This window comes from Hevea brasiliensis, chromosome 18 (genome assembly GCF_030052815.1).
Source record: "Hevea brasiliensis isolate MT/VB/25A 57/8 chromosome 18, ASM3005281v1, whole genome shotgun sequence".
In the NCBI taxonomy this organism is placed as follows: Eukaryota; Viridiplantae; Streptophyta; class Magnoliopsida; order Malpighiales; family Euphorbiaceae; genus Hevea; species Hevea brasiliensis.
The window spans coordinates 41,096,193-41,108,752 of NC_079510.1; the positions used below are offsets into that span (position 1 = coordinate 41,096,193).

The 12,560-nt window shown below is 34.6% G+C and overlaps 2 protein-coding genes across 2 annotated transcripts; one reads left to right on the forward strand and one right to left on the reverse strand.

The window, feature by feature from the left end:
- Positions 1-418: 418 nt before the first annotated feature.
- On the reverse strand, positions 419-5,935 carry LOC110643529 (serine/threonine-protein kinase SRK2E). The gene is made up of 9 exons (XM_021795935.2): positions 5,348-5,935; positions 4,632-4,706; positions 4,457-4,558; positions 4,329-4,382; positions 4,133-4,225; positions 3,753-3,845; positions 2,122-2,226; positions 1,945-2,043; positions 419-1,022 (listed from the first exon to the last, which is right to left on the reverse strand). The coding sequence occupies exons 1-9, from the start codon at positions 5,522-5,524 to the stop codon at positions 729-731; spliced, it is 1,092 nt and encodes a 363-aa protein (XP_021651627.2). The 5' UTR covers positions 5,525-5,935; the 3' UTR covers positions 419-728.
- Positions 5,936-8,759: 2,824 nt separating this feature from the next.
- Positions 8,760-12,419, forward strand: LOC110643528 (pentatricopeptide repeat-containing protein At2g15820, chloroplastic). The gene is made up of 2 exons (XM_021795929.2): positions 8,760-9,501; positions 9,861-12,419. Exons 1-2 carry the CDS (start codon positions 8,866-8,868, stop codon positions 11,733-11,735), a joined length of 2,511 nt encoding a protein of 836 aa, XP_021651621.2. The 5' UTR covers positions 8,760-8,865; the 3' UTR covers positions 11,736-12,419.
- The last annotated feature ends 141 nt before the right edge of the window (positions 12,420-12,560 follow it).

Here is a 12,560-nt window from a genome sequence, read left to right on the forward strand (position 1 = left end):
TCTGATTGGCCATAGTTTTGCTATTTTGATTACCTAGCTCTTGTAGAGCCATGGCTGAAAGTGCTAGGCTCTACGAAAGCAGACCTCCAATTTTGCAGCTGACAGTAACACTGATGCTTCCTTCTTGAGTTCCTTATGGTTTCCGTTTTGGTGTTGTAACTTAGCAATTTGGTCATACATGTTATGAGGTTTTTACAATGGATATTGTGACATTTTTCTTTGATTGTGAGATATACTTCATGATGATTCTTCTTATGTTACCTTTGTTTTTTTCTCAGAGGTTAATTTGTATCGTAATCTTGTTCATGAATGCATCCAAGAAGTTTCAAAATTGACACAAGCCAACCTCAGCCGGTAACAAGAAGTTAAAGAACAAATACTAAATCCAACAGGCAGAATTTTTGGATACAGTTAGCTGTAGAGAAACATGATAAAGAGTGATAAAATTAAGCAACACATTAAGACTTTTTTGTAACAATCACCATGTTACAAAGCGTCACAACAGTCTATATATATGTCAATAGGAAGTGGCACTCATATTATTACAGGAGCAGCAGCACCCCATTAAAGGAAATAAATGACTAAGGATGCTTGTACATGGGTTCTCAACTCACATCACAAATTCCTAACTATAAGATTCTCCATTACCAAAGAAATGGTACAAGTTCTTTCCAGCATTTTTTGGCAGCAACTGAGCAGCGCTTTTAATGTTCCTTCCCAGTAGGCATTCACATTGCATATACTATCTCTCCACTACTATCCATGTCAAGTTCAGGATCACTCTCTAGATCCTCCTCCATGTCATCATCAATGTCCAGGCTGCCAGTCAGATATTGATTGAGACTACGGGCACCAGCGGCTGGGATGGTGGCTTCAGAAATTATCTGCATTATTTCATCAATGCTCTGCATGGGCAGATCAGGCTCATCAAACTGGTTGTTCATTGTATTTACATCCATAAGATCTGCTGGAAGATTCTTCAGAAACCATTCGTGGTTCCTAATCTCAGGTATGCTTATCCTCTGTTGCAAAAATGTATTCAAATGAGAAAATTTACCAGCCCATTTTGTTCAAATTCAAATGTTTAATCTAAAAAAACCTTGAAGAGAAAGAGAGAGGAGTGAGAAATTAGGAGGGAGATGAGGTTGATGAAGCAAAATAATAAAAATGACGAGGATATGGATAAATATCATGAGACCGAAGAAAATAGAATATTAATCAAGTAATATCAGTTTAACAGTAAAGGATGACAACCATCTCCACACCACACCACACCACACCCCCCCCCCCCCCCCTCTTTCCTTTCTCTTCGCTCCCTCCCTTCCTGCAGCCAAATTTCAAAATTTTCTTCAGGTTTCTCCTTGTTTTAAAGTGTTTTTCTTGTTTAGTCTTTTGGAGTTTCTTTTATAATATTTGGATCAAATCTGGGGTTCTTCCCCTTCAGTGTCTTAGGTTGATACTAATTTTTCAAATTTGACATGGGATTTATGATTTTTCTTTCACCGTCCTTTGGTTGGTTCAAGTTTTTGCTCCTTGAGAATTGGAAGCGCTCTTCAAGCAGATATGGCAGTCTGAATGGTCCTTGACCAATATCAAAGGAATACTGATAAATAGACCCCTCAGTGTCAACCCAAGGACCAAGGTGCAAAGGCCTTGTGGAAGATTTCAGCTTGAAGGACGATTTACAGCTGTAGTGTGCTCATCTACTAGCTTGTTTGGTTAATTGCAAAATTAGGAATGGTTCTTGTTTTATGTTTTGTGTATTACGTTCTCAATCCTACCAATAGATGGAGAAGTTTCTATTATTCAAAAATTTCAGTCCATTCAAAATGGGGGGGAAAATACAATGTGTTATGTGCTCAGGAGGAAATATTGGCAATGTTAGAAACACCTAACATTCATGTATCTAATCATGTTCTCAAGAATCTAGAAGAGCACACTGACCTTTGCAGGATCAGCCACAAATATTCTTGAGATCAAGTGCTGGCACTCAGGAGATATATGAACATAGTCAGGAATGGAGTACTGGACATTCAAAATTCGCTGCAAGAACCAAAATTTATTAGTCAAGTATCTCAGAAAAAGTGTCATATTAAGCTTAGAGAAAAGTAAATATATCACATGTATTGTCTTGCGAAAATTCTTAGGCTCCTCAGGGTCCTCAAAAGGATATGCTCCCACCAACATTACATATAAAGTTACCCCACAAGACCATACATCTGCAATCTGAATAATAATAAAATAAACTGCAAAACATTAGTATAGATATATCAACACACATGGTCTATATGCATGTTTTAGGGTGACAACAATATGCTTGTTCCAATGGCACAGATATAACTAGAAAATATTATTGTATTATTTTGTTTAGGAAGCCAACTACTGCATCCTCTATGGTTAGAATGATCAATACATTAAAAATAATAGTTTAGAAACAATGTCATAAGACATTTGATATCTGCAGATGAAGTTTCTTCATAAATGATCATCAATGTGATCTCCTCCCTTGACATATTATTATTGCAAACTTATCTCTGCTACCAGTAAGTTCTGTTTTCTCCATATAGTGTCCAGCTATATGGCATTTCCTAGAAACTTGAGAAGGGGGGTAAACTATGCCATGGCAATGCCAAATAAGTGCTGTTGCTCTATTCTATACCTCCAAATGCAGAAAAAATAGTGAAGTAATTTTGCAAATAAGCTAAGACCACTTAATTAGGAAATTTTTTTTTTCCTCTCCCTTTTCACCCTAATAATCCCTTCTAACTAATGTCTAATGGTACATGTGACTTGTATTTCTCAAGCCATTACAGATCCATAAAATTTTTCTTTTTTATTTTTTTTACATTTGCTGGTTGGATAATGCTGTCACACAATGAAAACTTCCAAATTAAAATCATTTTCCTGTTAATCATATCCAAAATATGTGAATCTACTTGTCTTCTTCATCTTTTAGCCCACTGCAAAATCAATTTCTATAAAGCTGCAGCTTTTTGATTGCTAATGGGTGTCATATCTCTCAAAACTTGGACAAGTTAAAGCAGTTGAGGAAAAAAGAAATTTCAGAGAAATTTTCACTTAATTATTGAATTTGGTAATTTCTGGCTCTATATAGGAGTTCTCATTATAGCTTTCTCTCCATGAAATTAGAGTTCTATTCAAATTTCAGAGCTTAATATGTTCATTGGGGGATCTTAGGATGTATTTGCTTTCCTGTATAGTGTTAGGAATTTTCTTATCTAGGACATGCCTCATGAATGAAATCCTTCTCTCTTTCTTCTACATTACTCTTTTTCTTATTCCTCTTTTACATTTTCCTCTTGCTTGTATTTATCAAGCTTAAAACCATCACTAATAATAATATTCATGAGCAGATTAGTCAAATTTGTCCTGCATGAGTTTTTGCAATTTCAAATCAAGCATTAATGATAAGAAGTACTTTTATACAATTTAGTTAATCATATCATGGACATAGTAAATCATAAATTAATTTCAAAATAAGGTATGAAGCCTCACAATAGCACATGCAACAAACATAGAAGTTTAGATGATTCAAAAAATAACATGATTCTTGAAAAAAGCAAAGAAGAAGAAGAACACAAACTCAGAGTCTACGTTAATTTGATAGGATTTTAACCGCATAAGAACACAAACTCAGAGTATACACATTAATTTGACAGGATTTTAACAGCACAAGTTCATATAGGTTAAAACAACTTTTTAATCAGAGAGAGAAAAAGCAGTTATATTACCTTGCCATCGTATTCCTTCTTAAGTAACACTTCAGGTGCAATATATGCAGGAGTTCCAACAGTAGATTTTGGTTGTGAATGGAGCACAGATGACTGTTAAAAGCAGATAATATAAAAGAATACGAACAATTAATGACAGGCGACACCAAAGAAGAAAGCAATATAGGAAGAATTCTTTTACCTTAGAGTAACCAAAGTTACAAAGAATTCTTGTACATTAAACTAATAAGCATACATAAAGAGCAAAAATTTTTGACAAAATCAATTGTTTATCCAAAAGGAAAGATCTCCACATTGCCCACAATCATATAGCCATTCATGAATCGCCTAATGGTTTTGTCTCAACAATTAAGAGCAAAATTGAGAAAGAATTCTTTTACCTTAGAGTAACCAAAGTCACAAATCTTAAGACGAGGTGCGGGGCTTCCATCCAACAACGTATTCTCCAATTTTAAGTCACGGTGACATACTTGCTTCAAAAAGAATAAATAGAAAAGGATCAAACCCAGTCAGTAAGTCAAACCTTCTGGGTGAAGTAACAATAGCAATCAAAGACAGAAACCTTGATTTACTAACCATTGCATGGCAGTAGCTAACTCCCGATATAAGTTGTTGGAAGAAAAAGCGTGCCTGCGTTACAAGCCAAAGCACATTAAGAAAACTTAGAAGACCACTAAAACGAAATCAATAAGTTGAGTAAGAACCTCATCTTCACTGAAGCGGCCTGCATTGCATATCCGCTCAAAAAGTTCTCCACCAGATGCATACTCCATCACAATAGCCAGGTGTGTTGGTGTTAATATGACCTATATTTGCAATATATAAATTATTGATATCCCTTTGAGAAGAAGAAAATATAAGTTATGGCAATTGACAGACCTCTTTGAATCTGACAATGTTAGGATGCCTCAATGACCTGTGGTTAATAATTTCCCTTTGTACATTTTCATCTATCTGTTACAGAGGAAAAAAAAAAAAAAAGCAAGTTAAATTCCAATGTCAACATAGAAAATTTCTACTTTTCAAGGTACTTTTTTGTGGAAAAAAAGAATCTTTTCCCCCTTAGCAAATGAATAATCATTCGCATTCAGATAAGGAAACAAATACTAATTTCCAGATTTCACGGACATCCAAGTTATTTTCATTTTATCCACCAGCAACTCGGTGTAGAATCTTCCAAATAAAGAAAGGAAATCTAAATACAGTGGCAGCTGAATAAAAACTACCAAAAGAATGCTTGCTATAATGTGAAAATTAATGAAGTAGATGCTTTGTTTAGCCACTGAAGCAAACACCTACTAGCCCTTGAACAAGAGCAACCCAACCAAAACACTCCGTTGTGCTAGGAAATGAACTGAAACTTACTAAGTTAGAACAATGAACTCAAAACCTATCAAACACGAATGCATATCAAGCCGATTAGCCAACTAATTCAAGCTCGAACGCCTATCTAAACCACAGATTAAAAGAAATTCAAACAAGCATATCTATCATATCTAAACTTAAAACTTAACCATTAACCAGAAGCTCAATAACCTATATGAAAGGGGAAAAAAAAAAAAGAAAAAAGAGGAAGCAAATTAGACCACACTAACCTTCTCACCTCTCTCGATATACTTGACGGCAACGAGCTCGTCAGTCTGCTTATCTCTCATCAATCTCGCCACTCCGAAATTCCCAGACCCGATATCTCGCACCAGCTCGTAACGGTCACTATCGTGCATAATCGGCATATCCATACCGGGACCTACGGTAACCGCCGAACGATCCATTCTCTGTACTCTCAACCTCTAATGAAAAGAAAAGGAAAACCCACCAAATAAAAAGTTCAAGACAATCAGTCACATTATCATCATCATCAGAGGAAGCCCTGATCGAGAGAGATCGAAGGGAAAGAAGGTTGAGGTGGATGTACTGTTGTGATGATTAAGTGGCTGGACGTGGACCACAGGATTGGATGGTGAAGAAAAAGACCGGAGATGGGTCTAAGCTCGTGAGAAACGCACCAACCCTGATGGGCGTGTATTTTTTTTACGAATTTGAATAACAGAAAGAAGGGAAGAGAGTTGCAGAAGAAAGATAGCTAGCTCGTGAACTTGCTCTATCTTTACACTACATATCTCACAGAGAATTCAACCGTTCCGTTTGGGATGAAGGTTGGAAGGGTCGGTGAGCAACAAAAAAAAAAAATATATATATATATATATATATATATATATATATATATGTTATTTAATTATTATTATAATTAAATATATTAAATTTAACTATTTAATTAATATAATTTTTGAAAAGTAATTTTAATAATAATATTAAAGAGATTATTTTAATATTATATGCTTTCCCACTTTCCTTCCCTAATAGGAAACATGGCAGATTACTCTGTGCATGTACATCGCATGCGATTCACTCTTCTTGGTTTATAAAAAGAAAAAAAATTAATAACCCCCATATTTTAATCAACTAAATAAATTTAAAATAACTTTTTATATTTCCTAATTAAAATTAAGTAAGTTTTCAATTAATAAAATATATTTTTAATATTTTTTCTATATATTATTTTTATTAAAATAAAATTTAAAAAATAAAAGAAATAAAAAAATATGAAAAATAAAAATTATTTAATATTATAAATATTGTTTTTAATATTTTATTAAAAATACCAATTTAATTTTAATTAAAAATTACGTCCTTGTTTATTTTTAGGCAGTGGTCAAAGTCAGCGACGTGGTGATTGAATGACCCAAATGCCCCCTTGCCCTTTTCATGAACAAATAACCAGATGAAATTACTCTTTTGGGCTTTCTGCTTGGATAAGGGTAAAAAAATAAAAAATAAAAGAAAGCAACACTGCTCTAATGTAAATAACTCTAATAAATAATATATTTCTAAAAACTATTATCCCTAATGTAAATTTAAATTATTTTATAAAAATAATATTTATTTGAGAAAACATCAATTTTAAGAGAATATATTTAATAAAGAAAACATTAATTAAAAAAATATTTTTAATTATGTCATATGTATCAAATTAAATATTTAAAAATTATCAATTAAAACGATATTCTTAAAATATGACGAATTATTTAAAATAATATCATTTCAAATAAAGATTTATTTATCAAAATACATTAAAATATTAAAATGCATAATTTACAGCTTGATTTGATGGTTAAAATATTATTTTATTTTTCAGTTTAATAAATTTATAATTTTATTATTTAAAAATAATCATTTATATGAAAAGGGGTGTTGTTCGTTAATTGAGTTGATAATCAAACATGTTTTTTTTTTTTCAAATTATAAAATGTGACATGGTAATGGTAAAAAAAATTAATATTTTATAATTTATTATTAAAATGTGGTAAAATTTATATTTTATAATTTATTATGTTAAAAATTCATATTTTTTAATTTTTTATAGTAAAATAATTCATTTTTTACAATTTGAAAAAAAAAAGAATCTGACTCACAATATAAAAAATATATATAGTGAGCAACTCAATTCTAATTATTATTTTAATATAAGAGAAAATAAACTCAATTGTTTTTTAACAAAATCGGTAATTATTAAATTGAGCCAAACAGAGTAATATTTCAACAAACCTTCAAATTAGCCCAACGGAAGAATAAATAAATCATGCATTTCAGTATTGTGTTGTTTTCTAGATCCTAAAGGTTAAACGGCGAGGGGTTTGAGATGATCTGTTTTCAAGGAAGCTGTGGATCGACTATTCTTGTATGAGATGCTTCCTAGGGTCCTATTCGTATTTGGCTTGGTGATTTGGATCAGACTCGGGGAGAGGCTACAAAGGAAGGCAAATCGGAGATGAGTTTGGCGTTTGATATTGTGGTTGCTGGTTGCCCATGGCTAGAGGAGATTGAGAAGCCATGGCTCCTACTATCCTTCACTCCCATTCCAGAAGCTTTGAGTCCTATTTCCTTCAAGAGATTTCTTTCCATTTGCAAGGGTGTGGGTTCTCAATGGCTTGGATAGTTTGGTACTGGGAGATGTCTCTTGGCTTTGCAGTTGTTCTTCCCTATCATGTCTTCCGATGGACAGTTTTTCCTAATGACGGTCTTTTTAGGTTTTTGGCAGTCTAGGGTTTGACTGTTTAGGGTTTTGGGCTTATTCTTGGACATGTGTTTAGGATGGGACTTATTTATAATTCTAGGCCTTGAGCCTTGAACTCTGTAAGCTTGAAGAATAGAGATGGACAAATATTGTTGGCTGTTGCCCTCAATCATGCAGCCATTGAGCATAAGTGCTCAAACGAAAAATTTAACAAACACCCATCATTTTTAACAAACAAAACAACAATTACAAGAAATTAAGAGCTGAAGCAGATAGAGAATTATTTTTTTTCCCTATCTCAATAATTGGCGCAACACCATGTCCACTACTTTCATGGCCGCGCCTCCACCGCCACTGCAGTCACGGTGATGGACATAGCAATAACATCAACTAAAAGAAACATGGAAGTAAAAGAATGAGGCATGCAGAGGAGAGACAAAAAGGCTGAAAGCAGTAAGTTGACCCTCATCTATAAGAGTACATATGCAACTATTTATAAATACAAAAAGTTTTATATAGAGCTTTTATTATAGTTTTATTTTTTGTATAAAGTAAATTTTATTTTATAAATAATTATTTTAAAATAAATTGATAAGCACAAATAATTGAGAGAGTATTTAGTTTTAATTATTTATTTTTAATTTTTTATTTAAAATACACTTTTAATTTATAAATCAATTAAAAATAAATAGATGAGTATTTGATAATTACTTAAAGTTCTTTTTAAAGTAATTTAAGTTTTTTTTTATTAAAATTAATTTAATTTATTAAAACAATAAAAAAGAACAGTTAATATTTCATTTAGTAGTGAAAAAATTATTAAAATAATATAATATTAATATTTTAAAAAAATTATTAAGATACTTAATGAATAATAATTTTAAAATCATTTTTTTATCTATAAATTAAATTAAAAATAACTTTCTATTTGTAATTATAAAAAAAAAAACACTATTTGGCTAACGTATAATTCTATCCAAATTCCTTCCGGGAAGTAAACCCCCCTTGCTTGTCCTCGCCGGTGACCAACCGAGAGCCATGTTTCTGGGCAGAACCCAAGAGTCCGCTCTCACCGTTCTACACAATTTTAATAATTCCCTCGTAAACCCTAATCCCCACATAACCCTCACTCTCCCCATGCGTACTTCCCTTTTCTCATCTCTCTCCTTCCTCCGCTCTTTCACTATTTCCCTCTCTTGCCACCACCTCCATCTCTTAACCCGGCAACCCCTCTTCCTTCTCCGTTTTCCCACATCCTCTCTTACCCATCACAATCGTCTCCCATTTCGGAGTCTAAAGTGTTTCAATATTTCCACTGAACAGTTGGCGTGCGAATCCCATTCTCCTTCCGCATATGAAGAGAAATGGGACTTCTCAAGCCACATCGACAACGAAACTGACATTTTTAAATTCGACGATGATCCGGGTTATTCGGGCGCTGGTGGAGATAAGAAGCACATGGATTCACCGGCGCTTGAGGTCAGGGAGTTGGAGGAGTTGCCGGAGCAATGGAGGCGAGCGAGATTGGCCTGGCTGTGTAAACAGTTGCCGGCGCACAAGGCGGGAACTTTGGTGAGGATACTTAACGCCCAGAAAAAGTGGATGAGGCAGGAGGATGCTACCTATGTTGCGGTTCATTGTATGCGCATTCGCGAACACGAGGCTGGGTTTAGGGTACTTCTTTAAGATTGACACTTCAGTTTTGATTCTGTTACAGCATTGCTAATTTAATCATGTTAATTTTATTTGCAAGACATGTATATGAGCAATTAATAAATGGGTAGTTTACTGGTGGAGCAGTGCTAGTTTAGGTTACTTGCATTTGGAAATTGGGATACAGGTTTGTGAATGAAGCTGTTTTTCAAAATGATATGCAACTTTTTGGAAGTTCAAAGCCAAAATGAATATATTGATTTTCCTTTGACTATAAAGCTGAAATTTCTTTTGGCTAGCTAGAGTTCATAATAAATATTTGGAATGAAGTAAGACTAGATGCATTTTTTTGTTGAGAAATTTTTTTGGTTGTTTGTTAGGTGTACAAATGGATGATTCAGCAACACTGGTATCAATTTGATTTTGCTCTGGCTACAAAGCTAGCAGATTACATGGGCAAGGAAGGAAAGTTTGCAAAATGCAGGGAGATATTTGACAGTATCATCAATCAGGGACTTGTGCCTAGCGAGTCCACATTTCACATTTTGGTTATTGCATATCTTAGTGCACCAGTACAAGGCTGCTTGGAAGAAGCATGTAGCATTTACAATCGCATGATTCAGTTGGGTGGTTACCAGCCGCGACTCAGTTTGCACAATTCTCTCTTTAGAGCTCTTATAAGCAAACCAGGAGGACATTCAAAACATTATCTCAAGCAGGCTGAGTTTATTTTTCATAATTTGGTGACATCTGGACTTGAGATACAGAAGAATGTTTATGGTGGCCTAATTTGGCTACATAGCTATCAAGACAACATAGATAAAGGAAGGATTGCATCACTAAGGGAAGAGATGAAGCAAGCAGGAATAGAAGAGGACAAGGAACTGCTTTTATCTGTTCTGAGAGCTTGCTCAAGGGAGGGTGATGTGGAGGAAGCAGAAAGAGCTTGGCTCAAACTCCTCAGGATTGATGGTGGTCTCCCCACACAAGCTTTTGTGTATAGGATGGAAGTCTTTGCTAAGGTTGGAGAATATTTGAAATCTTTGGAGATATTCAGGGAAATGCAGGAGAGTTTGGGCTCTGCTAGTGTTGCAGCGTATCATAAAATCATGGAAGTGTTATGTCAAGCTCAGGAAATGGAATTAGCAGAATTGCTTATGCAGGAGTTCATTAAGTGTGGTATGAAGCCCCTTATGCCAGCTTTTATTGATCTGATGAATATGTACCTTAATTTAAATTTGCATGATAAACTGAAGTCAGCTTTCTCTGCATGCCTCGAGACCTGTCGACCAAACCGGACTATTTACAACATATACCTGGATTCTTTGGTAAAATCCGGTGATCTTCACAAAGCAGAAGATACCTTCAACCATATGTGTAGTAATGAAACTGTTGGTGTTGACACCAGATCATGCAACATTATTCTAAAAGGGTACCTCTCTTCTGGAGATTATATGAAGGCAGAGAAGATATATGATCTGATGTGCCAGAAGAAATATGATATTGAGTCCTCATTGATGGAAAAGCTTGACTATATACTGAGCTTGAGCAGGAAAGAGGTTAAGAAGCTTGTAAGCCTCAAGCTAAGCAAAGATCAGAGAGAAATTTTAGTGGGATTGCTGCTAGGTGGTTTGCAAATTGATTCAGATGAAGAAAGGAAGAAACACAAGATTCGGTTTGAGTTCAATGAGACTTCTAGCACACATTCTGTTTTAAGGAGACGTTTATACGGCCAATACCATGAGTGGTTACATCCCTCCTGTAAGCTTAGTGATGGTAGTGGTGATGTATCTTACAGATTTTCTACTATCTCGCACTCTTACTTTGGTTTCTACGCAGATCAGTTTTGGCCAAAAGGTCGGGCCATGATACCAAATCTAATCAATAGGTGGTTGACACCACAAGTTCTTGCATATTGGTATATGTATGGTGGGCACAGAACATCATCTGGGGATATCTTGTTGAAGCTTAAAGGAAGTAGGGAGGGGGTGGCGAAGGTGGTTGAAAATTTGAAAGCGAAATCTCTCAATTGCAGGGTGAAGAGAAAAGGGAGAGTTTTTTGGATAGGCTTTTTAGGAAGTGATTCCACATGGTTCTGGAAACTTGTGGAACCTTATATTTTAGATGATTTGAAAGATTTTCTAAGAGCAGGTGATAAGACCTGGGAGAATAATGCAGCTGAAAATACACACTTTAATAGTGGATCTGATTTTGATGAGGGGGCATCTGAATGCAGTGATAATGACAATTCATAGGGGACTTGTTTTATGGATATATGATTGACCATGTATTTCAGTGCTTCATAAGGACTTCGCCTCAGGTTTCCTATCCTAGCATGAAAAAGATTTGATTGCCATTTTCTCACTTTCTATGTCTCATCCTCAGAAAACACTTTGTACATACAGAGCCAAGTTATGTGATCAAACCAATTGATAAAAATTTATAGTCGAATGGCATTTATTGCCAAGTCTTCTTCATAACCTAAATATATTTAGTGGGTGGATACAGAATCTAATCTTTGGGCTTTTGGCTTCTTGGTAGATGGGCTTGTAAAGTAAGTCCATTGAATCATTTCACTTTGACGTGGAAAGGATTAGTACAGGGATGTCTGCCTTGTGTTGTTGCAGGAGCCGGGGAACATAAGCCCTAGAAAATTTTCATCCCCAGTTTGAATCCATTTCTTCTCATCCTCTCTTTGTGGGTTGAGTATGAAAGGATGCATCTCTGAGATAGTGGGATGAGTATGAGGAATATTATTTATTTATTTATTTTGTGGATGGTGTAAGAAGACTACATTTGTCACAATATATCTAAGGTCACTTACTCTGAATTGGGAGAATTTTTGTTGAATTGAAATATTCTTGTTCACGTGAAGATAATGTGAACTTTATGATCATGTCTTGACTCTCATCAATTTCAAAGTTGAATCCTTATTGTTAGCCCTATCTTCTGCTGAGATTTGCCGACTTAGACTTTTTGGTTTTGCTCATGGTCGTGGAGGAAGAATTTCTCATCATCTTTATCCTTTTCTGTTTATTTCTTTATTTTAAAATCCTTCAAGTCTACTTGCTAATTATTTT

Excerpts from the sequence above, each read along its gene's own strand:
- LOC110643529 (XM_021795935.2), bottom strand. The coding sequence starts at position 5,524 with ATGGATCGTTCGGCGGTTACCGTAGGTCCCGGTATGGATATGCCGATT. Across the intron at positions 4,383-4,456 it reads GCCGCTTCAGTGAAGATGAG|GCACGCTTTTTCTTCCAACA; the intron begins GTTCTTACTCAA and ends CTTGTAACGCAG. Across the intron at positions 3,846-4,132 it reads GTGACTTTGGTTACTCTAAG|TCATCTGTGCTCCATTCACA; the intron begins GTAAAAGAATTC and ends TGCTTTTAACAG.
- LOC110643528 (XM_021795929.2), top strand. The coding sequence starts at position 8,866 with ATGTTTCTGGGCAGAACCCAAGAGTCCGCTCTCACCGTTCTACACAAT. Across the intron at positions 9,502-9,860 it reads AACACGAGGCTGGGTTTAGG|GTGTACAAATGGATGATTCA; the intron begins GTACTTCTTTAA and ends GTTGTTTGTTAG.